Source organism: Loxodonta africana, chromosome 1 (genome assembly GCF_030014295.1).
Source record: "Loxodonta africana isolate mLoxAfr1 chromosome 1, mLoxAfr1.hap2, whole genome shotgun sequence".
Lineage (NCBI taxonomy): Eukaryota > Metazoa > Chordata > Mammalia > Proboscidea > Elephantidae > Loxodonta > Loxodonta africana.
The window spans coordinates 172291735-172317768 of record NC_087342.1 but is presented as its reverse complement, the minus strand read 5'-3'; the positions used below and the strand labels follow the sequence as shown (position 1 = coordinate 172317768).

Below are 26034 nucleotides of genomic sequence, written 5' to 3'. Positions count from 1 at the left end.
GAACCAACAAAAATTTCCACTAAAGTATATTTCAAAAGGATTGTCTGACTATGTGTTTAGAATATTTGAAGCTAAAATGTTTTTACTCCTCCTTGGAAAGAAATTTTTGAGGTTTTAGGGTTTTTATTAAGTATACAACTTTAACCTTTAGATATGTTAATATGGACTGGAATAAAATATGTGCCTTAAACCAGAGACTACATTAGCTTGAGACCAGAAGAACTAGACAGTGCCCAGCTACAACTGATGACTGCCCTGACAGGGAACTGCCGGGGGCCAGCCTCAGCAAAGAACAGGGTCACCAGAGGAGGGGTAGAGTTCGGCGAAAAAGAATGAGAGGTAGTGTGTCTTATATTTTCATTTTGCAGAAAAAGAAGCCTTGCTCTTTATTTTTTACATGGTTTTTTATATCATAAGCTTACAAAAGCATAACATCGCATGATCAATAAAGGGGCAGTACAAGATATAATCATTATAGATAACATCATTTCCCAGAGACATAATTTTCCAAGTGACACATAGTACAGTTCTGCATGCGCACACAAATACAATGAGTTTTTGTTTAGTTGAAGAGAACATTTTGTTGATTTAAAGTAACAATTGACTTCATACTGCTTTACACTTATGCTTAATCTTGCAATACCTTCCACAGTTTTTATAACAATTAATCTTTTTGCAAAACCATTGCCACATAGGCTTTGTCCATCTTGTCCAGGGTGGCCAAGTTCTTGAAGTCCAGCCACTTTGGGTTACGTCATATTGTCCACGATTATGCCAAGGACAATTAGCCCAATCTCTATACCCAAAGACCAGTCAAGCGCAGCAGTGAGCAGGGTAGACGAGAAGGTCGACCTGTAATTGGCTGAGAAATTGGCTGAGAGAACTCACTGCCTTTTGTTTTTCCACTTTTATGGGATCATGTGTGGGTGGTGGTTTAATCACAAAAGGGCCTCGGTAAATACCAGGATTCCACCATCCTGTTTTTGTTTTCCATAGTCGAGCTATTCGTTTTCCCCCTAAGACAACTTCATGTTGATCCCCAGGTAATACACGGGCTGTCCCTACCCGGGATTTCACCAGGGGATTATGAGTAGGACGCACCCCCTCCAAAGGTCCCTAAATCTATTAATGGAATTTTATGCTTATACATTCTGCTATACACAGGCTGAAAATGAAACAGAAACATAACACAGATGACAGAGATATTCCTGACTTTTCAGGAATTCTTCGATGTTTATGCTGGGGGCAGTGGGTGCAGAGGGGCCGCCCTTGCAGCCTGGCTCCTCCTGACTTTTCAGGAATTCTTCAATGTTTATGCTGGGGGCAGTGGGTGCAGAGGGGCCGCCCTTGCAGCCTGGCTCCTCCTGACTTTTCAGGAATTCTTCAATGTTTATGCTGGGGGCAGTGGGTGCAGAGGGGCCGCCCTTGCAGCCTGGCTCCTCCTGACTTTTCAGGATTCTTCGATGTTTATGCTGGGGGCAGTGGGTGCAGAGGGGCCGCCCTTGCAGCCTGGCTCCCAGCAAGGAACACAACAGAAAACCCCTGAGGGAGGAGGAGAGCAGTGGGATGCAGACCTCAAATTCTCGTAAAAAGACCAGACTTAATGGTCTGACTGAGGCTGGAAGGACCCCGGGGTCACGGTCCCCAGACCTTCTGTTAGCCCAAGACAGGAACTGTTTCCAAAGCCAACTCTTCAGACAGGGATTGGACTGGACTATGGGATAGAAAATGATACTGGTGAAGAGTGAGCTTCTTGGATCAGGTAGACACATAAGACTATGTGGGCAGCTCCCGTCTGGAGAGGAGATGAGAGGGCATAGGGGGTCAGGAGCTGGCCAAATGGACATGAAAATAGAGAGTAGAGGGAAGGAGTGTGCTGTCTCATTAGAGGGAGAGCAACTAGGAGCATATAGCAAGGTGTACACAAGTTTTTGTATGAGAGATTGACTTGGTTTATAAACTTTCACTTAAAGCAAAATAAAAATTAAAAAAAAAATCCACAGAAAACACACATACACACAAAAAGATCCCATGTCTATGCATTAAAGTATTCTAGGACATGTAAAAAAAAAAATTATATGTGCCTGAGAATCATGAGAATCATATTTTGGCATAGAACTGTGCTTCTTTGGGAACTTAATACAATCTGCTTTGTGTTTAAGGTATTTGTGTACATTCTATGTCCATGGCTACATTATAAATGACTGGCAAGCAAGAAACATAGCCTATTTCATGATATTATCCATTATAACTAATGTAGCATTTTGCACGTAGTAGGTGCTCAATAAGAATTGGTAGAATGTGGAATTACTGAATAATCATGTAAAAAAATTACTTAAAACTAACAGGGAACAGGGAGGCTATTTTATTCTTAATCATATCGTAATGAAGACTATTTTAAACTCTATGCAGTGATGATACAAATATTTAAACTATTTATGTGCCTCAACTTGACATAATTTCATGATAACTTGATGGCAATCACATTTAAATATATTAGAATATTTTTTGTAATAATGCTACTCTAGAATAGCAACTTTAATAGATGGGAAAACATGTTAATAATGGCCATTAAACTGAAGGAAACAGGAAACACTAAACATCTTTTTTTCTAGAACTATATATATATGTTTAAATATTCCACTATAACATTCATAAGCTAACCTCAAATTAGAATTTATAAAATGCAAACTATCAAATGTTTCGCTTAGAGAATAATTTAGACTGTATTTTGTAATTTTTCCAGTGTACACATGCAATGAATACTACATAAAAAAACATTCTTTTCTCCTTTAGTGTCTTTGACTATTACTCTCTAAATATCAAAACGAATTCTGCTTTGATGGAAAACCAGGGAAATCCAATAAATGTCCCCGATTACCAATCAATATGATATCAGTCAATGAATACAATAAGTGATTTTTCTTACCTTCAAAACAGCTATGAATGGTACAAAGTTAGATCTTTGGAGTCCATTTTTATAGAGATCTAAGAAAAAAAATTGGCATTAAGTTTTTTTAAACTTAGCCTGAATCAGAAAGTTAGCTTATCTTTTAGTCTGGCAAGTACAGCTTTCTAATGATAAAGAAGATAAAGAAGCAAAAGAGAAGAAAAAGAACCAAAACTGATTTCTACACTTCTACTCCACATAATTCATTACAATCTTAAAAAGAGAAAGAATGAATGGTTACAGAAGGAACAACAAAAGGCATTCAATCAAATCAGCTTTAAAATGTAATAAAAAGCAATAAGAATTTGGAAAACATCCACTAATGATCCTAAATTAATAATCCAATATAGGAAAATGATGTATTTAAAAGTATGGCACTGGGTTACCGGTGGTTTAATACTAAAGTATACAGGATTCTACTGGGCTCAAACATAATTATTGTGAGGATGGCACAGGACCAAGCAGTGTTTTGTTCTGTTGCACATGGGGTCACCATGAGTCAGAACTGACTCAATGGCACCTAACAACAACAACTGGGAAAGGACTCATACTCCCCTTGTTATCACTCTATAACAAAAGATCTCAGTAAAAAATTGGAAGTTATATAATAATATTAGCCTTTTAAGAAAAAACCGCAATAGCATAACTGAGCATGTATCTGTTACATATTTGATATCAAAGTAAGGAAATGCCACTTCACTTTAAAATAAAATGCCTAAAAATTAAAACTCCATTTTTATAGACTATAAATTTAATGCAATTATGTATCATAAACAGGTAATATTTATTGCCTTAGAAAGCTTTTTTTTTTTTTTACTGTGCTTTAGATGAAGATTTACAGAGCAAATTAGTTTCTCATTGAACAATTAATACACATATTTTGAGACACTAGTTGCCAACCCTATGACATGACAACACTCCCCCTTCTTGACCTTGAGTTCTCTATTTCCATTCATCCAGCCTTCCTGTTCCCTCCAACCTTCGTATTTTGGCCCCTGGCCCAGTGTGTCCATTTAGTTTTGTATACATGGTTGAGCTATGTGTATTATTGTTTGTTTTATGGGCCTGTCTAATCTTTGGCTGAAGGGTGAACCACAGGAGTGACTTCAGTACTGAGTTAAAAGGGTGTCAGGGGTAATACTCTCTGAGTTTCTCCAGTCTCTGTCAGATCAGGAAGTCTGCTCTTTTTTGTGAGTTAGAATTCTGTTCTACATTTTTCTCCAGCTCTGTCTGGGATCCTCTATTGTGATCCCTATCAGAGTAGTGGTGGTGGTAGCTGGGTACCATTTAGATGTGCTAGACTCAGTCTAGTGGAGGCTGTGGTAGTAGTGAGAAAGGTGTTTTTATATATTTATGTATCAGTGTTTGTATTTACATACATCTACCCACACATATCATCAAGAACAAATAAGTGAAAGGGGCAAAAATGTTAAGCTTCAGATATTTTTCTTTTAAAATGGAGACTTAAAAAAAAATTCAAGAAGGTGGAATTTTATTGCAAATACAACATTCTGTTTTTAAAAGTCAAGTCTATAACGTCATGATATTAAAAAAATTAAAAAGGGAACAATAAAATTTTTTTTCAATAATAAAAAACACAAATTAGATAATGTGTCTCAATTTTTTTTTTTTTTTAAGTATGGCACAGTGGGATCTTTTCTGTATTTCCTTGTTCAGAGAAAATTGGATAGCTAAGATAGATTTCAACTGTCACATTTACTTATGGAAATAAAATATGGTCATTAGGAAACATTTATTCTCTTTAGAAAAGTATTCATCATAACATCATTACAGTGAAGAAAGTATTTGCATAAGCTCTTTGGTTAATGAAGGACTAGAGGTTTCAATTCAGTTACATTTAAAAATTTTATTTAGGTATATCATGAAAAGTAAGATGATGCTGGTCAGGCCGTCAGGATTTCAAAATTCAAAATGAGATCTTTTCTTTCCTGTAGCCAATATGCCTAATGAGTAAAATGTAAGAAATGGGCTTAAAGTTAAGTATTTTCGTAGTCTTCCCTAGTTACCGAGTTGCTGGGGAATGTGGTAAAAAGTTGCTGTATGGTAAGTGTTGATAGTTACGATCATCAGGAAGTGGTAAGAATTGAAAATAAAATAAAACAAAAGCACGCACATAATCCCACTTTGGAGAGTGGTGTCTGGGGTCTTAAACGCTAGCAAGCGGCCATCTAAGATGCATCACTTGGTCTCAACCCACCTGGAGCAAGGGAGAATGAAGAATACCAAAGACATAAGGTAGTAATGAGCCCAAGAGACAGAAAGAGCCACATAAACCAGAGACTGCATCAGCTTGAGACCAGAAGAACTAGACAGTGCCCAGCTACAACTGATGACTGCCCTGACAGGGAACACAACAGAAAACCCCTGAGGGAGGAGGAGAGCAGTGGGATGCAGACCTCAAATTCTCGTAAAAAGACCAGACTTAATGGTCTGACTGAGGCTGGAAGGACCCCGGGGTCACGGTCCCCAGACCTTCTGTTAGCCCAAGACAGGAACTGTTTCCAAAGCCAACTCTTCAGACAGGGATTGGACTGGACTATGGGATAGAAAATGATACTGGTGAAAAGTGAGCTTCCTGGATCAAGTAGATACATAAGACTATATGGGCAGCTCCTGTCTGGAAGGGAGATGAGAGGGCAGAGGGCGTCAGAAGCTGACTGAATCGACACAAAAATAGAGAGTGGAGAGAAGGAGTGTATTGTCTCATTAGAGGGAGAGCAACTAGGAGTATATAGCAAGGTGTATATAAATTTTTATATGAGAGACTGACTTGATTTGTAAACTTTCACTTAAAGCACAATAAAAACTGAAAAAAAAGCACTCACATAATGTTTATAGCAGCTTTATTCATAATAGCCAAAAACTGTAGCTTTATTTGCAATAGCCAGAAACTGAAAGCAATTCAAATGCCCATCAATAGGTGAAGGGATAAACAAATTGCTGCATATCTGTACTATAGAATACTACTCAGCAACAAAAAGGAAAAACAACTATTGATAATACAACAAAATAGATGAATCTCAAAACAAGTATGCTGAGTAAAAAAGGACAGACCAAAGGAAGTGAGCACATACTGTGTGATTCCATTTATATGAAACTCTAAAATGCAAATTAATCTATAGTGACAGAAAGCAGATCAGTGGTTGCCTGAGGAAGAGGAGACAGGAGAAGCAGAGAAGGATAAAAAAAAGGCACAAGGAAACTTTTGGGTGAGATGGAAATATTCACTATACTGATTGTGATGATTTCACAGATACATGTATCAGTATTTTTTAAAATGTAATCCTCGAATATGCATAGTTTACTATGTCAATTTTACCTCAATAAAGCTGTTCTAAAATTTTATTTAAAAAAAACACATACACAACATTAATGAATATCAAAATACACAGTGTTACAGAATTAAAACTAAGATATACTAATGAAAGGTTATCTGTGTTGAGATAATCTTTAGATCTCACCCGTAGAATAACACCTTTTTCCACTTGGAGCAAAGGAGAAAGAAGAAAACCAAAGACACGAGGAAAATATGCCAAAGGACTAAAGGACCACATGAACCAGAGACTCCAACAGCCTGAGACCAGAAGAACTAGATGGTGCCCGGTTACCACTAATGACCGCCCTAACAGGGAACACAACAGACAGTCCTGGATAGACTGGGTAAAAATGTAGAATAAAACCCAAATTCACATAAAAGGATTAGCCTTAATTGTCTGACAAGAACTGGAGGAATCCCTGAAATTTGGCCCCTGGACACTGTTAGCCTAAGACTGAAAACATTCCCAAGGCCTACTCTTCAGACAAAGGTTAGACAGGACTATAAAACAAAAATAATACACGTGAGGAATGTGCTTCTTAGTTCAATCAGATATAAGAGACCAAACAGGCAGCTTCTGTCCAAAAGCAGGATAAGCAGGCAGGAAGGGACAAGAACTGGTTAAGTAGACACAGCGAAACTGGGGTGGAAAGGGGGAGTGCGCTGTCACATTGTGGGGATTGCAACTAATGTCACAAAACAATATGTGTATAAATTTTTGTATGAGACGTTAACTTAAGCCATAAACTTTCACTTAAAGCAAAAAAATAAAATAAAAAGAATAACAATCTTTTTATGGATATATAAGCCTCTTAGATGTAGCTCAACAAGCATGCACCTTTTAGTAGGTTAGTGGCAATGAGAAATGTAAAGGCCCACTTGTAATATTCTTGATTAAAAGGTTTCCAATAATCAGCATAGCTAAAGGAGATTAACAATGACTTTAAATTTGAAGACATAATTTTTAAAGAGTCTACTTTTTTAGAAACAGTCATTGCAAGGATACATAATTCAAAATTTATGCTCTGAGAAGTATTTTCTAAATAATTCATTTGGCTTAAAAACCTTTGTGTTCTTGTAGGACAAAAAGACTGCACTTATTAAATTGAAGAGTTTTTACAATTCTAGTATTATGCTAATTATTAATGCAATAGATTCATCTCCTAAATTGTTACTTAACTACAAAATTTCTAATGTTAGTTGTTTAATATAACTTTTCTTAGATATAAAGATTTTATAATACATTTATACCAACATTTGTCATTATTTACTAAATAAAAAAAGTAAATACTATTTTAAAAATACAGCATAATGACTGCTAAAAAAAGTGAAATAAGCCCTTGGTCATATTAAGACAGAGTACTGAAATTATGGAACGTTCATTTTGTACAGAATGGTATAACAACCTCTAAATTCTTCACAGTGAAGAACTATAATGATACTTACAGACGAAATACATGCAAAGAGGATTTTCAAAGTAATTACAAGGGCCTACACAACACTTTGAAGATGTACATGGATGTGCAGGTCCTTTACTTAAAAATCCAAGTGTCAAAACCAAGAGGGTGAATAACGCTTATTTATATATGTACATATTGGTTTAGAGTAATGAAAACTTTTAAGACAGGCAACTAAAATGAGGTTTTTTTTTTTTTTAATTAACACAAAAATGTTTATATGGCTTTATGAGATCAATCTGACTTATCGTCCTGATTCTTATTTTATTATAGATTATAAGAAAAAAGGTACCTTTAGACCATTTAAGCAGCAACAGCTACTTCTTTTTTTTTTAACTAATTAGAGTTCAAGCAGTATTTACTAAATCGATAGATGATGCAACTAATAAGGTACTCTCATTTGATAGTACCTTATAGTTTAGCATTAAATTCAACATAAATCCATGAATTCCTACTATATACCTGCACTGAAATGAGTGAAGACGAAAGAAATATAAAAGGAGGGTCTAAGGTTTACAGAATGCCTACTAGGAGACAGGAAATACACTAGGCACTTTATAAAAATCATAATAACCCTACAAAGTAAATATTTCTGCCTCCATTTACAGATAAAGAAACTGATATTCAGAGTTTTAAAAATAATTTGCTGAATTCCCAGCTAGTAATTAAATTAGAGCCAAGATTTTTAATGATGCAAAAACTTGTAGATTTTGCAGAACCATGTTGTAACCATTGGGCTCATGACATCTGACAGACACACACAGACTATAGCTGTGCGAGGTAAAATGGAACGCAGGTATAAACATAATACACAGAACAAGAAGCTAGTTGTTTTATCTAGGGATTCAAAGGCAGCTTTGCAGAGGTAATAAGAAGACTGGACCACATTGGAAGGATAGTGTGCCATCAAGCAGCGGGGAGGGAAGGCTATTCTAGGTAGAAGAGTCAGCTTGAGCTCATGACTTTCCATCTGTCTTCCTTTCTTTTTTTTTTTTTTCCTTTCTAATCCTATATAATCTACTGCTCAAATGCCACATTCTCTATCAAGCCATCCTTGAATTCCCTATGGTGGGCAGATTTCGAGTGGCCCTCTGTCTTAGTTATCCAAGGGTGCTATAACAGAAATACCACAAGTGGGTGGTTTTAACAAAGAAAAATTTATCCTCTCATAGTCTAGGAGGCTAGAAGTTCAAATTCAGGGTGCCAGGTCCAGGGAAAGACTTTCTCTCTCTTGGCTCCAGGGGAAGGTCCTTGTCATCACCTTATTTCTCTAAGATATATTCCTAAAAGTGAGATTGCTAAGTCATATGGTATTTCTATTTCTAGCTTTTTAAGGATTTGTTGTCCTTTTTTTAAGATTTTTTTTCTTATTCAAGGTCCGTTTCACTTCCATATGAAGTTTAGAATCAACTTGTCAATTTTTATGCAAGCAAAAACACAAGCAAGTTGGGATTATGAGTGCAAGTGCATTGAATACCTAGATAAATTTTGGAAGAAATGGCACTTTTATAATAGTAAGTGTTCCCATCCATGAACATGGTATATCTCTCCATTTAGTTAGGTCTTTAAATCCTCTCAGCAATATTTAGTAGTTTCATTGTAGAGGTATTTCAGGCTTTCTGCTAAATTTATTTCTAATTATTTTACGTTTCTTATGCTATTGTAAAAAAGTGTTTATCTGATTTTTCATTTTCCAAATGTTTGCTGTTGTTGTTAGTTGCTGTCAAGGCAACTCCAACTCATGGCGACTTTATGTACAACAAAACATTTCCTGGCCCTGCATCATCCTCACAATCGCCAGCATGTTTGTGTACATCATTGGCTATTGTGCCAACCCATCTCACCAAAGGCGTCCCATATCCTCACCAACCCTCTACTTCACCAAACACAACGTCCTCCTCTAGTAATTGATTCCTCCTGATGACGTGTCCAAAGCAGGAGAGTCAGGCAATGTTCTGTTGTGATCATAATTGTTTACTACTAGCACATAAAAAATACAACTGCTGTTGTTGTTAGGTGCTGTTGAGTTGGTTCCAACTCATAGTGACCCTATGTACAACGGAACGAAACACTGCCTCGTCCTGCACGATCCTCACAATCATTGCTATGTTTGAGCCCATTGTTGCAGACACAGTGTCAATCCATCTCATTGAGGGTCTTCCTCTTTTTTGCTGACCCTTTACTTTACCAAGCATGATGTCCTTCTCCAGGGACTGGTCCCTCCTGATAAAATGTCCAAAGTACGTGAGATGAAGTCTTGCCACCCTGGCTTCTAAGGAGCATTCAGGCTGTACTTCCTCCAAGACAAAGCTGTTTGTTCTGGTAGTCCATGGTATATTCAATATTCTTCCCCAATGCCATAATTCAAGTATATCAATTTTTAATATAATATATTAATTATAACAATTACTTTTATATACCCCCCAAAAATTTTTATATATTAACCTTTTAACCTATAACATTCACAGAGTAGCTGTAGGAGCTTATTTGGAGATTTCTTTCAAATTTCTGTATGAAAAGTGTCTTCTGCAAAAACAGACAGTTTTACTGCTTCCATTCCATTTCTTATGTGTTCTTTTTCTTGCTTTATTACAATGGCTAGGACTGCTGTTAATGTGTTGACTAGAGGTGGGGAGAGTAAGCATCCTTGCCTTATTCTCAATATCAGAGGGGAAATGTTCAATTTTTACCATTGAGTATGATGTACTGTAAGTTTTTGGTAGAGTCTCTTTATCAAATTAAAGAAGTTCTCTTCTATTCCTAATTTTTTGTTTTGTTTTGTATAAAATGCTATTCTTAGTGTTTTATAATGAGCAAGTGCTGGATTTTGTGAAGTGCCTTTTCTGGATCCCTGGCAGAGCAGTGATTAAGAGCTACAGCTGCTAACCAAAAGGTCGGCAGTTCAAATCTACCAGCCACTTCTTGGAAACCCTATGGGGCAATTCTACTCTGTCCTATAGTGTTGTTGTGAGTCAGAATCAAGTTTTGTTTGGTTTTTGGTTATTCAAGTTATTATGTTATTTTTTCCTTTATTCTGTTAATATAGTGAATGACACTGATTCTTGAATTTTAAACCAACATTTCACTCCTTGGATTATCTCTACATGGTGATAATTTATTAGCTTTTTTATGTATTATGATTTTATTTACTAATATTTTGTTAATTACTTTCATATCTGTTATTGAAGGATGAAGGATATTAGCCTGTAATTTTCTTTCTTTGTAATGCCTTAGTCAAGTTTTGTTGGCGTGGTTATACTGGCCATATAACATGAGTTGGGAAGTATTCCCTCCTCCTTTATTCTCTGAAAAAGTTTGTGTAAGATTGATGTTTTTGTCTTAAATGTTTGGTATCAAGGAAACCATCTGGGCCTAGGCTTTTTTGGTGGGAAGGTTTTTGATAATAAATTTCTTTCATAATTGTATGTAATAGAACTCTATTTGAAAGAATAAATTCAATTTCTTTAATAAATGTAGAGGTATTTGAATTTGTTTCATTTTGTGTTAGTCTTATCGAATTGTATTTTTAAATAAATTTGTCTATTTCACATAAATTGTCATATTTGTTGTCATAAAACTGTTCACAATAATTCTTTTATTATCTTTTTAATATCTGTACAATCTGTGATAACTACTCTTTCATTCCTAATATTTGTAATTTGTGTTCCTCCATTTTTTCTTATCAGTCTAGTTTGGGGTTTTTCAATTTTGTTAATCTCGAAAATTCCAATTTTGGGTTTTTCAATGTTACTATTGTTTGTTTTCTATTTTTCTGGTTTCTCCTGTTATCTTTACATCATCTTCCTTCTTTCCACTTACTTTTCGTTTAATTTACCTTTTTTTTTTTTTTTCCTTTTCCTAGCTTCTTAAGGTAGAATCTTAGGTCATTGATTTGAGATAATTTTTTTCTCTAAAAAGGCACTTAAACTATAAATTTACCTCTAAGAACTGTTTTAGCAGCATCCTACATTTATATTTTGTTTCAAAACATTTCCTAACTTTCCTTGTGATTTCTTACTGATTCCATGAGTTAAAAAGAATTGTTTACTTTCCAAATTTTGGGAGTCCCTAAATATCTACTGCTATTGACATTTAATTTAATTGTGATCAGAAGACTTTCTGTATAATTTCAAACCTTGTAAATTTATTGAGACTTGTTTTATGCCCCAACATATGCTCAATCTTGGGGAACATACAACATGCACTTGAAAGGACTGTGTATTTGCAGTTGTTGGGTTTAATGATCAATAAATATTAATTAGGTCAAGATGGATTATTGTCTATATCTTTACAAAATTTTCTGTGTAGTTGTTGAATCAAACGCTTCAAGAGGAATGTTAAATTTTAAATGATAATTGTATAATTGTCTATTATATCAATTCTATTTTTACTTTGTATATTTTGAAAATCTGTTATTAAACACATACATCATTTATGGTTATTATAGCTTCCTAGTAGACTCTGTTATCATTATGCAACTTTCTTTATCTCTGGTAACAATATTTGTCTTGAGGTCTCTATTTTCGGAGTATTGAATGAAACTAATATTAATGTATTAATAAACTTATGAAATGATATTTACAGATCTCACAAACATAGACTTTACATATGCCAGACAATGCTTAGCTGTCTCTTCCCCACAAAATATTTGGGTAAAATAAAAATATAACCGTATTTACATCACTTTCTCTTCTCTTCTTTTCCTCTTTCCTTCCTTCCTTCCTTCCTTCCCTCCCTCCCTCCCTCCCTCCCCCCTTCCTCCTTCCTTCCTTTTAACCATTGCTAATCAATTTAGAACAACAAACGAAATTCAATTTATTCCAGAGACGGTCTCTACCACGACTATCTTGATCATAAGGGTTTACTTTAAAAGGTATCAATAATGTGTTTGCTGACACAAAAATTGCAACATCAGAATGAAAAGTCAGGGTGCTCTATGCGTGTGTTGTGGCTAATATTAATTTACTACATGTATCCTTGGCTAAAGGAGCCCTGGTGACACAGTGCTTAAGGGCTCAGCTGCTAACCCAAAGGTCTGAGGTTCTAACCCACCAGCAGCTCCACAAGAAAAAAGACCTCATGATCTGCTCTGGTAAAGATTATACCCTAGGGAACCCTATAGAGCAGTTCTACTCTGTCATATAGGGTCGCTACGAGTCGGAATCAACTCAACAGCACACAACATCATCCTTGGTTAATGTTTTCAGTGAAAACTGCTTTAAAGGTGGAAGAAGGATAAAATCCTTTCATCAATCCTATAAATTGAATCCATTCTTTTATTCAAATATTAATTGCCATGCCTTCACTTTAAATATCCCACCACATTTTAAACAGTACAATCGCCTCTAACAGTGATAATGGGAATCCAAGGAAATTGTTGGCTCCACGAACTCTTTTTCTGTCGGTGGTAAGAACCATGAAAGTGCTAATTTTCTTAGTACAAAATGTTACATAACACCTTGATTACAAAATTACTACCATCCAGAGTAGAGCCAACATGGTGCTCTAGACAAAAGCACCATCTTATCCTTCCACAGCAAAGACCCAAAAAACTAAGTAAAACATCAATCCTGGAACCCTAAGCATCAAAAGAAGAGATTAAAAAAAAAAAATCAACCCAGCACCGAATGGAATAAGAAACTGCCAGAGAACAAGCAAGCAAGGAGAGATATGGAGTGGGGGTCCCTTATCAGCTAGCGCAGCATGGATCTGCCATCTTGGACTCCTGTCCAAGAGTGGTGGACAGGGTATGCAGGAAAGCAGATTCATGGAGCTCCCAGCAAGAGACAGAGCGCTCGATAACCAGCGATACCTGCTTTCCCACTCTCCACCCATCTTCTCCCTGCTCGGCCTCAAATGCTTCCCGTGCGTGGGCTGTGGTCGCTTAGCCAGGGAGGCTCCAGCTCCATACCACTTGGATTTGCCCCAGCCACACCATCCAGCTCCTTCAGTGCTGTTTCTTTGTTGCTGTCATTGCTTTTTTCAGCTTCTTTTGGTTTCTTCTCTCTTTCACCTCCTTCCCTTTCTTTCTCTGTAACACCTGGCTCCATGTGCCATCTCTGCTTCTTCCTTACAGGCTGTGACACACCACTTGCCTGGAGAACCAATTCCCTGGTCCATACCGCCAAGACAGTAGGATCCTTGGGGCCCTTTTTTTTTTTCTTTTGTCCTTTTTGTTTGTCCTCATTTCTCAGTTTCTCACCTCTCTCTACTTTTCTTCTTTTTCCGTCTCCTGAATACCTGGCGCTGTGTTCCATCTCCACCCCTTCTAGATGAGCTGTACCACATGGCTTGGAAGCCACTTCCCCAGTCTGCACTGCCATGCCAGTAGGACCCCTGGGGGCATTTCTTTTTTTCTTTTTGTTTTTCTTTATTTCTCAGTTGCTCGTCTCTCTCTACTTTCCCTCTTTTCTGTCTCCTGAGTACCTGGTGTTGCGTGCCATCTCCACCTCTTCTACACAGCCTGGAAGCCACTTTGGCAGTTGCCAGTGGGATCCCTGGGGGCAGCTCTTTTTATTTTTTTTCCTTTTTGTTTTTCTCCATTTCTCAGTTTCTCATCTCTCCCTACTTTCCTTCTTTTCCTGTCTCCTGAATACCTGGTGCTATATGCCATCTCCACCCCTTCTAGAAGGGCTATGCAGCACCTAGCAGCTTGGGAGCCACTTCCCTGGTCCATGCCTTCACACTAGTGGGCTCCCTTCAGGATTTTTTCTTTGTTTGGTTTCTTGTCTCTACCATCCTTCCCTTCTTTTCTCCTGAGTACCTGGCAACAGATGCCAACTCTGCTCCATCTAGATGGGCTTGTAGTGCCGTGTGGCTGGGGAGCCATAGACCCCGTTCGTGCCACCACACCAGTGGGCTCTCTCGGGGCATCTTTTTTTCTTTCTCTCTTTTTTTTTCCTTCTTTATTTCTTGTCTCCCTTTATCTTCCTTCCTTACCCTTCTCCTAAACACCTGGCGCCATGTGCTATCTCTGCTCCTTCTTGATAGGCTATACAGTGCTACTTGGCTGGGGACCTACTTCTAGCAGGCTTCCTTGGAGCATTTTTTTTCCTTTACTTTCTTTCTTCTTTTTTTTTCCCTCGGTTTCTTGCCTCCCTATACCTTCCTTCCTTACCCTTCTCCCAAACGCCTGGTACCCTGTGCCATCTCTGCTCATTCTTGAAGGGATGTGCAGTTTCACTCGGCTAGAGATCTGCTTCCGGTGGGCTCCTTTGGGGCATTTTCCTTTTCTGTCTTTCTTCTTTTTTGTTTTCAGTTTCTGGCTCTCCCTACCTTCCTTCCATACACTTCTCCTGAACACCTGGTGCCATGTGCCATCTCTGCTCCTTCTGGATGGGCTGTGCAGCACTGCTCAGCTGTGGACACATTTCCAGTGGACTCCCTTGGGGCTTTTTTTTTTTCTTCCCAGTTTTCTGTCTCTCTCTACCTCCCTTCCTTTCCTTTCTCTCAGCCACCTGGCATCTTTTTTTTCCTCTCTCTTGGTATCTTGTCTCTCTTTAAATTCCTTCAATTCCTTATTCTCAACCACCTAGCCATGTGTGCCTTTCTCTCTCCTTTTTTTAATTTCTCTCTCCCTTCCTTCCTTTCTTTTCTCCCACCCATCTAGCTACATGTGCCATATCTGTCCCTTCTTAACAGGCTGTGTCTCACCGCCTGGCTAGAAAGCCACCAGCACACAGCTTCCCCTGGTCTACACCACTCCAGACACAGGCTCCCTCAGCACATTTTTTGGTTTCTGTTTCTCTGTCCTCTTTCTCTTCTTTCCCATATACATTTAGCTCCGTACATCACAACCTCCCCTCTCCCACCTGCCTATCTGCACCATGTACTGAACACCATACCCCCAAGCAGAAGGCATGATCTGCTGGAACCTGCACTGCACCGACACAAGGCCCTGTCCTGTAGGCCCCAGTACATGCCACAAACAACCTATCCCAGCCCTTCCCCTTCAGCTGGACCTGCCCTGCTGCACCATAGCTGAACAACTGGCCCTGATCATTGGACAAGGTGGTGACAAGTATCGTGCCCACAGATGAACAAACAATGAAGAACACAGCCCGTCTGCTCAGATACAATGAAATAAAACAAAAAAGGAGAAGGAAACAAATCTACAATCAATAAATGAGCAAAATACTGAATGCCCCTGAAGAGAGCAGACAATATCAAAATATATTTTTAAAAGTAGGACAGGACGGTTCCAGTAGGCATCCAAAATAAAACACCAGATGACTTTCCAGTAGAAGAAAAGGTAGGAGGTGTGGCCAAGATGGCAGAGTAGTCAGACAGTTCCTGTGATCCCTCTTACAACAAAGACCCAAAAATAAATAAATAAGTAAAACAAGTGAATCAATTATATATGACAAGCTAGGAATCCTGAACATCAAAGGCAATGGTGAGGAACTGGACTGAGTGGCAGGGGGACGGAAAGATGGCTTAGAAGCAGTGAGGAGTTGCCAGACCTGACCCGGCAGGAACCCGCACCCTGCAGGCCGATTCTGGCACTGCCACGAGTGTGGTGAGGCAAGCAGAGGCATTTGGGATGCGTTTTCCAAATCAGAGGAGGCCAAAGGGCAGAGAGTCTGCTCAACCCTCCAGAACAAGTGAGGAGCAGTGCACAATCAGCAAACGATGAGTGCCTGCATTTAACCTACCACAATCTAAAAATAACTCTTTGGGAAAAACCTCTCACCCACTTACCTGCTCTCTTCCCACTCTGCACTGGGTCCCAGTCAGCTGCATCCCCTGGGCTGGAAGAAGGACTCTGCACTCTCCTGAGCCATTCTCCTGGCTTGGAGAGGGAAAAAAGGAAAAAATAATCTGCCAGCTCCCCTAAGCCAGAAAATCATGGCAGAAACAGCTCCTTTGCCTAGGCACAGGCATAAGGGGTCCACGGACTTTGAATCCCTTTCACCCCTGCATAGACCTGTGTGGGTTCATCTCAACAGTGTAGGCCCTCATTAGCACAGTACAACAGTGAATACCTGAAATTTAACTTCAACTGTTTCAGCTACATGGTGGAGAGGCAAGTCTGTGTCATTTGACACTGCTCTGCCTATTAGGCACGGTCCTCACCTATCCACATCAGGGGTCTGAGGACTGGTGGCTCTACCCATGACACCTAGCCACCCACGACAGGGGGTCCCTTTAATCATTATATAGTGCCCTTCTTTGTTTTTTATGGTGGATTTTGTTTAAAAGTCTATTTTATCTAAGATTAGTATTGCCACTTTTGCTCTTTTTGGTAGTTATTTGCTTGCTATATTTTTTTCCATCCTTTGATTTTTAATAAATTTACTTCTTTGTTTATAAGGTGTGTCTCTTGTAGACAGCATATTGATGGATGCTGTTGTTTCATCCATTCTGTCACTCTGTGTCTCTTTATTGGGTGCACTTAGGCCATTTACATTCAGTGTAATTATTGATAGGTGTGAGTTTATTGCTGTCATTTTGTAGAGCTCTTTTTTATGGCGCTGAGATTAATAATTCTTGTAAATTTGGTTTGGTTTTTACATATTTCCTTAATTTCTGTTTATCTGGGAATGTCCTAATTTTGCCATCATATTTGAACAAGAGTTTTACAGGATATATTATTCTTGGTTGGCAATTTTTTTCTTTCAAGGTTTTATATATATTATCCCACTGCCTTCTTGCCTGCATGGTTTCTGCTGAATAATCAGAGCTTAGTCTTATTGTTTCTTCTTTGTATGTGACTTTTTGTTTTTCTTGAGCTCTCTCAGGATTTTTTCTTTGTCTTTGGTTTTAGTATGATTATGACATGCCTTGGTGATTTTCTTTGGGGGTCTATCCTATACAGGGTTCGCTGAGCTTCTTGGATGGTCAGGAAGTTTTCTGTCAGCAATTCTTCAATGATCCTCTCTGTGTTTTCCATTTTCTCCCCCGGTTCTAGAACTCCAGTCACTCAAAAATTTTTGCTTTTGATTGTATCCACATAATTCTCAGGGTTTCTTCATTTTTCTTTGTTCTTTTTTCTGATTTTTGTTAAAACAGAGTTGTATCCAAGTGTTTGTCTTCAATTTCACTGATTCTGTCTTCCATCATTTCAAACCTGCTCCTCAGCCCTTCTATGACACTGTCCACTTCTGAAATCTTGTTATCTTTTGGATTTCTAGTGGTTTTTGTATGATTTCTAATTTGAATTCATTTTGGCATTTTGTTCCTGTATTATTTTCCTGAATTTTTCCATTTTTTTGTCTGTATTTTCCACGAATTTGCCTGCCTTTTCCATGAATTTGTCTATTTTTTCCTCATTTCTGTCTGCTTTTTGCTTCAACTCTTGGATAGCTCTGTATATTAGAGAGTTGAATTCCCTATCGGGTAGTTCTAGTGCCTTTTCTTCTACTGGAAAATCATCTGGTGTTTTATTTTGGATGCCTACTGGAACCATTCTGTCCTTTTTTTCAATATGTTTTGATACTGTCTGCTATCTTCAGGACATTCAGTAGTTAATTTCTTCATTTTTTGACTGTAGATCTTTGTTTCGTCTTGCTTTTTTGTTTTACTTGGTTATGTCAGAGCAGGATGGGTTGTGCGTTCTTTGTTGTTTACTTGTCTGTGGCCACGATATTTTCACCTCCTTGTCCAATTTTTTTTTTTTTTTTGTCCAATGGGCAGGGCCAGTCACTCAGGTATAGTGCAGCAGAGCAGGTCCAGCTGAAGGGTAGGGGCAGGGATGGGTTGTTTGTGGCACGTACTAGGACCAACAGGGTGGGCCAGGAATCAGTGCTGGGCAGGTCCCAGAAGGCCATGCCTGTGCTGCCTCAGAGTGTGATGTTCAGTGCACAGTAAAGGTAGGCAGGAAGAAGAGGGGAGTTTGTAATGTGTGGAGCTAATATGGGTATGGGAAAAAGGAGAGAGAAGCAAGAGCCAAAAAACAAACAACAACAAAAAAAAGTGCTAAGGGAGCTGGCTGTTGGAGTGGAGAGATGAGAAACCAAGAAATGGAGAAAAACAGAAAGAAAAAAAACTGGAAGAAAACAGAAAGCCCCCAGGTGTCCCACAGGTGTGGCTGCAAAAACTGGGGAAGTGGCCTCCAGGCTGCACAATATAGCCTGGCTAGAGGAGGTATAGATGTCACGCAGTGCCAGGTATTCAGAAGATAAGAAAAGAAGATGTCATGGATTGAATTATGTCCCCCCAAAAATATGTGTACTAACTTGGTTAGGCCATAATTCCCAGTATTGTGTGGTTGTCCTCCATTTTGTGATTGTAACCTTTATGTTGAGAGGATTAGGGTGGGATTGTAACACCACCCTTACTCAGGTCAACTCCATGATCCAAGGTAAAAGGAGTTTCTCTGGGGTGTGGCCTGCACCACCTTTTATCTCTCAGGAAATAAAAGGAAAAGGGAACAAGCAGAGAGTTGGGGACCTCATACCACCAAGAAAGAAGCACCGGACGCAGAGTGTGTCCTTTAGACCCAGGGTTCCTGTGCAGAGAAGCTCCTGGGGAAGATTGACAAGACCTTCCTCCAGAGCTGACAAAGACAGAAAGCCTTCCACTGAAGCTGACACCCTGCATTTGGACTTTTAGCCTACTTTACTGTGAGAAAACAAACTTCTATTTGTCAAAGCCATCCACTTGTGGTATTTCTGTTATAACAGTACTAGATGACCAAGACAGAAGGTAAGTGTAGAGAGACAAGAGCTGAGAAATGAGGAGAGACAGAAAAGAAAAAGGAGAAATAAGAAATGCCCCCAAGGATCCCACCTACATGACTGTGCAGATTGGGGTAGTGGTTCCTAAGCTGTGCAGTGCAGCCCAGCTAGAAGCGACTCCCAAGCAGCAAAAAGAAAAAGAAAACAAAGCAAAAAAAAAAGCCTTGGGGATCCCACCAGCATGGTGTCACAGGCTGGGGAAGTGGTTTCCCAGTCGAGCAGCACTTTGCAACCTTTCAAGAGGAAGCAAAGAGGCAAAGATGGCATACGGAGTCAGGTGTTTGAGAGGAAGGGGAGGTGGTGGGAGGCATGGAAGAAACCAAAAGAAACGGAAAAAAGCAACATTAGCAACAGACAAATGGCACTCAGAGAGCCGATCAGTGTGTGTGGGGTGCATCCAAGTGGCCCAGGGCTGAAGCAGTTGCTTCTGGGCCAAGAGACTGTGGCCGGTGGTAAGCAAAGGAGGCGGGGGGGGCGGGGAAGGGTAGGGGTTAGGAAAGCATATATCTCTGGTTACCAGGTGTTCTGTTTCCTGCTGAGAATTTTGTGAAGCTGCTTTCCCATACTCCCTGTCCGCCAATCTCCAAAGTGTGTGGGGTTGAACCCAAGTGACATGGATGCTGCACATCCCTGCCGGCCGAGCCACCGCTGCCAGCCAGGAAGCACGGAGGTAGAGCAGTGGGGAAAGAATGCGAGTGTGGGAAAGTGTGTATCACTGGTTACCAGGGGCTGTCTCCCCTGCTGAGAGCTCCGTGAAGCTGCTTTCCCATGCTCCATGTCTGCCTATCTCCAGCAGGAGTCCAAAATGGCGAATGTGTCCTGCGTTAGCTGATAGGGGACCTCCGCACGTATCTCTCCTCACTCTGTTCTCTGCCAGTTTCTTATTCCATCCAGTGCTTGGCTAAGTTCTTGTTCTCTTAATTTGACACTTCAGGTTCCAGGACTGACGTGTGTCTCTGTTTTGCTCGGTTTTTCCGGTCTTTGCTGTGGAGGAACTCCGTGGTGCGTCTGTCTATGGCATCATGTTGGCCAGAAGTCAAGACTTGGTCTTTTTTGCGACTTTGATTTTTTGTTCTACATTTTTCTCCAGCTTTGTCTGAGACCCTCTATTGTGATGCCAGACTGAGCATATGGCAGTGATAGCCAGGCACCATCTCGTTATTCTGGTCTCAGGATAGTGCAGGGTATGGTTGCTCCATTGAGTCTCTGGTTTTCTTCATTCTCCTTTGCTCCGCACGGGAAAAGACCAATAGTTGTATCTTAGGTGGCCGCTCACAAGCTTTTAAGACCCCAAATGCTACTCACCAAAGTAGGATGCAGAACGTTTTCTTTATGAACTATGTTGTGCCAATTCATGTAGATGTCCCTTGAGTCTATGGTCTTTTGTCTTCTAGCCTAAAAACTTCATCACGCAAGATGTTTGGTTATATAAGCAGTTTCCCTGGCTGAACCCCTTGTGAGTTCTACATGCATGTAGAAATATCCACCACCAAATCTGTATCTGCCAGTGAGTGTGTTCCCTTACATCCTCCCCACACCTCTAATCCATTCATAAATTATTGTTTGCAGGATCGTCTGAGCTATAGTAAAAAAAAATTTTTTTTTTTTAAAAAAAAGCTATAGTAGTTACTGTAAAAACCCAGAAAAACCCAGTGCCGTCAATTTTACCGTAGTTGCCCTTTATTCTTGTGTTCCTCTCAGAGTCCTCTCTTGCCTTGGTCATATTGTGCTGACTTCCCCCATATTATGCACTGCCTTTCCCTTCACCAGTATTAACACTTGCCTTTTGTCTAACTGGTAATTTCCCCTCCCATCCCTGGTAACCATCAAAGAATATTTTTTCTTTTTTTTTTTCCTTTCTGTGAGCAAACCTTTTGTTGTTACTTTTTAATAGTGGTCTCATACAATATTTGTCCTTTTCTGATTGAGCTATTTCACTAAGCATAATGTCCTTCAAATTTGTCCATGTTTTGAGATGTTTCATGAATTTGTCACTATTCTTTATTGTTCCATAATATTCCATTATGTGTATGTGTCACAGTTTGTTAATCCATTCATCTGTTGATGGACACTTAGGATGTTTCCATCTTTTTTGCTACGGGAATACTGCTGCAATTAACATGAGTGTGCGTATGTCTATTCATGTCATGGCTCTTATTTTTTCTTTATATACCTAGGAATGGGATTGCTGGATCACACATTATTTCTAGCTTTCTCAGGTAGCGCCATACCATTTTCCATAGTGGTTGTACCATTTTACATTCCCACCAACAGTGTATAAGAGTTCCAATCTCCTCACAACCTTGCCAACATTTGCTATTTTCTGTATTTTTGTTGTTGTTGTTTTTGCTGTTTGTTTTGTTTTGTTTTTATTGCCAGTAATGTTGGGGTGTGATGGTATCTCACTGTAGTTTTGATTTACACCTCTCTTAATTGCTAAAGATCATGAGCATTTGCTCACATGTTTGTTTGCCATCTGAGTGTCTTCTTTGGTGAAGTGTCTGTTCATATCCTTTGCCCATTTTTTAAGAGGACTGTTTATCTTTTTATTGTTGAGATATTGACATTTTCTATAAATTTTAGAGATTAGTCCCTTGTCAGATACATCACAGCTAAAATTTTTTTCCCCAGTCAGTAGGTTCTCTTTGGATTCTTTTGGAGAAGTCTTTCATTGAACATGTGTTTAATTTTTAGGAGCTCCCCTTTATCTAACTCATCTTCGGCTGTGTGTGCAAGTTTAGTTATGTTTAGTATTCTATTTATGCCATTTTTAGGGCCCTTAGCATTGGCCCTATTTTTTCCTCCATGCTCTTTATAGTTTTAGATTTTATATTTAGGTGTTTGGCCCATTTTGAATTAGTTTTTGTGTGTGGTGTGAAGTATAGGTCCTGTTTCATTTTTCTAAGGATAGACATCCAGTTCTCCTAGCACCATTTGTTGAAGTGACTGTCTCTTCCCCCATTTAATGGTCTTTGGCCCTTTGTCAAAGAGCAGCTGACCATAGGTGGATGGATTTACATCTGAGTTCTCGATTCTGTTCCACTGTTCTATGTGTCTCTTGTTGTACCAGTACCAGGCTGTATCAACTACCATGGCTGTACAGTAGGTTCTTAGATTGGGTATTGTGAAGCTTCCTACTTTGTTCTTTTTCTTCAATAATGCTTTACTTATTCAGGGCCTCTTTCTTTTCCATATGAAGTTAGTGTCATTGGGTGTTTTGCTCTGATCTCTAAAAAAATTATATGGATGAGTTGGCTCAGTTATTAGCATCTCTCTCTATGATTTCTCTTTCGCCAATAATATCACACTTATTTCCTACAATGACAACTACAAAATTAGATGGGCCATGCTGTCAAAGATCTTCCAACCAATTCTTTAACACTGAAAGTAATTCTTCTTTTGGATATCAAATGACCATAGCTGCTGTTGACTATAGTAGTATATTCATGGTGAGGCATAAAATTATTCTTGTCTAGCTGTATCCTGGATTAGGAATTTATATAGCTTATTTTGGTACTAGACAAAAGAAGTTTCTGCTGTTGAACTGATTTTAGGACTTAAACCATCTTCCACAAATCACCATGCAGTATTTATCTACAACTGTAATCCCTAGCAGACAAACTTCAGCATGTCCAGGTGTCAGAGGCACAGGCCCACTGATCTTGTAAAATGAGCACAGATAGACTGAACCCAGAACCCAGCTCAGCATTCTCTGGTGATGTCACAGGGCCCAGCTCTAGAGGCAGGGCACACAGAGGGGCTGGCTGCCTGTTTACCCCAACTCACCATGGCCTTTCCACTGGCAGCAATGCAGGGCCTGCCTCAGCACTGGAGACTATGCTACAGCCTCTGAGGTACCACCATCTCCACCATCTTGGGAAGGCAACCAGGACCCTTTACCTCCCACCCACCTGGGAAGCCATCTTCACTGAGACGGAGAAGGTCCAACCTGTTCTAAAATTTTTCTGAATTCCCCTTAATATGACATTAATCAACGCATTTCAGTCTTTGTATGGTTATTGTCTGTAGGGTCTATCTCTTTCCACTCATAGACTTTCAACATATCTGTGTCTTTACATTTAAAGTATATCTCTTATAGACAACATATATGTGGATTTTTTTTTTAATTCAGTCTGATAATGTCTACCTTTTAATTGGAAATCCAATCCATTAACATTTAAGTCTACACTATTATTTGTGCTTGTCCCCATGTCCCTTCTGGCTTCTTCCTCCTCTGCTCCTTTTTTCCAGATTATTTGAATACACTTTTAAGTTCCTCTCAAATTTACATGTTGGTCTTTATGTATAGTTGCTATTCTAAGGATTACAATACATATCCTTAACTTTTCAAACTTCACTTTTTCTTTTTCTGTCTTGGTAATGGGTCATATTTCCCTCACTCTTTGATTTTGGATTGTACCCTGGACCTTGTGAATGTCATGTTTTAGATTCTGTTTTATTTTCTGTAGAATGTTCATATTTTTGTTCTAGCAGAAAATTACTTCAGTTGGACTCAAACTATAAACACTTCTCTTGGGTGGTAGTTCAAATGACAGTTCAGTACCTGTCTTTGTACTGTGGGTGGTTTCAATGAACAAAATTTATCTTCTCACAGTTTAGGAGGTTAGCAGTCTGAATTCAGGGCACTGGCTCTAGAAGAAGGCTTTCTCTCTCATCCGGCTCTGGGGAAAGTCCTTGTCTGTTTTCAGCTCCTGCTCCTCGGTTCCTTGGCAATTGTCACGTGGCATGACATGTATCTTCTTCCATCTGTGCCTCCTTGCTTCTGTGCCTAATCTGTTCTTTTTATAACTCAAAAGCGATTGGCTTAAAACACACCCTACATTAATATAACAAACCACCGAACGAGGAAAACCCTATTCCCAAATGGAATACTTCCAAAAGTATGTTGTTATTGTTGTTGTGTGCTATTAAGTCAATTCTCACTCACAGCAACCCTATAGGACAGAGTAGAACTGTCCTGTAGTGATAGGAGCAGATCTTTTCTCCCATGGGGCAGCTGGTAATTTCCAATCCCAGGCCTCTGGTTTAGGAGCCGGGCACTTAACCATTGTGGCTCCAGGAATCCTTGTCCATGAATATTTAAAAAAAAAAAAAAGTTGCCTCTGAGTAGATTACAACTCACAGCAAATCTACAGGACAGAGTAGAACTGCCCCAAAGGGTTTCTAAGGGTATAATCTTCACAGAAGCAGACTACCACATCTTTCTCCAGAGTGAGTGGTGGGTTTGAACCACTGACCATTCAGTTAGCAGCAGAGCACTTAACTATTTGGTCCATTGGGGCTCTGAGTTGGAATCAACTCGACAGCACTGGGTTTGGGTTCTTTTTGGTTTTTGGGACTCCTTGGGTTCAGCCTATCCTTTCTCAATTTCAGGGGCAGTGGACCTGTGCCCCTGATTCCTGGCCATGCTGAAGTTTATCTGCTAAGGATTATAGTTGTAGGGTAAATCAAGTATTTACCAGCCATACCAAAAGAGTTTCAGTTTTAATAGAGGAACCTAACCCACTTATATTTCCTGCCATTCAAATGTCTGATCTTGTTTCACGTTTTGTTTTGTTTTGTTTTTACTGTTCCTTCTGTTTTCTATCTTTTGTTTAAGAACTATTTTTTCTGTGATCTTTTGTCTCTTCTAGTAATTTGAAAAGTAGAGGTATTTTTAAACTCTAAAATATTTTACAGTATATTTCCCTAGTTATCAATGTCACAAATAATGACAGTCATTCAGTATCTGTAAACTTTCCCCCATAGGGACACAAAAATTACAAATATATAGGCAAGCAGTAACTACAAATATTCATTTACATTCAACTTAACTGTTTTGATCAATCTTCTCAGTCAAACATTTCTAATAAGCTCACATTAAGTCCCCTTTCCTTCATGGAACTTATTTACTTTCATCATCATTTTATTTCTTTATTCTATTCCTGCATCTGACAGGGCTTCTAAGTTCATTTTTCTATACCACTAATTTCATTTTCCACAGTTTCAATTCTACACTTTAGCGATTCTAATGATTATTTTAGTTGACTTAATTTAAATAATTTAATCTCTTTTCTTATTTAAATTTTATATTTAATTTGTCTTTACTAGAGTATCATGGAGCCCTGGTGGCACAGTGGTTAAGAGCTTGGCTGCTAACCAAAAGGTCAGCAGTTTGAATTTACCAGCTACCCCCTGGAAACCCTACTACTGGAAATAGCTCTACTCTGTTCTGTACGGTTACTATGAGTCACAGTTGACTCAGTGACTGCGGTAGAGTATCACGAAATTAACAAAATGTCATTTCAGAACCTCAAAAGTGAAAGCCGTAAATGTGAAATTTTAAATTGTGGCTTTTTGTTCTGGCTCTTTTAATGACCTGACACTATAATCATTAAGAAAAATAAAATTTTATTTGTATATGAGCATTAAAGTATTTACTTAAATAACAAAATTGTTAAATGAATAATTTGCTTGAGATTTTGTAAAAATAAGAAATTGAATACACACTAGGTGTATTTTATCTGAAACTTTTCCAGTGATTTCCCATTGCTATGGCTCTGATCCAAGATCCTCTCTGCCTCAGGTTTAAGAGACTTAACCAGATTATCC

The 26034-nt window shown here is 38.9% G+C and overlaps 1 protein-coding gene across 6 annotated transcripts in view; it reads right to left on the bottom strand.

Annotated features, from left to right (window-relative positions):
- AFG1L (AFG1 like ATPase) overlaps positions 1-26034 on the bottom strand; it is a 280634-nt gene that overhangs the window by 134148 nt on the left and 120452 nt on the right. For all 6 annotated transcript variants that reach the window (XM_064289510.1, XM_064289507.1, XM_003404306.4 and 3 more), the window contains one exon: positions 2930-2988. In XM_064289510.1, the coding sequence (XP_064145580.1) occupies positions 2930-2988 (59 nt within the window). The remainder of the gene's footprint in view (positions 1-2929; positions 2989-26034) is intronic.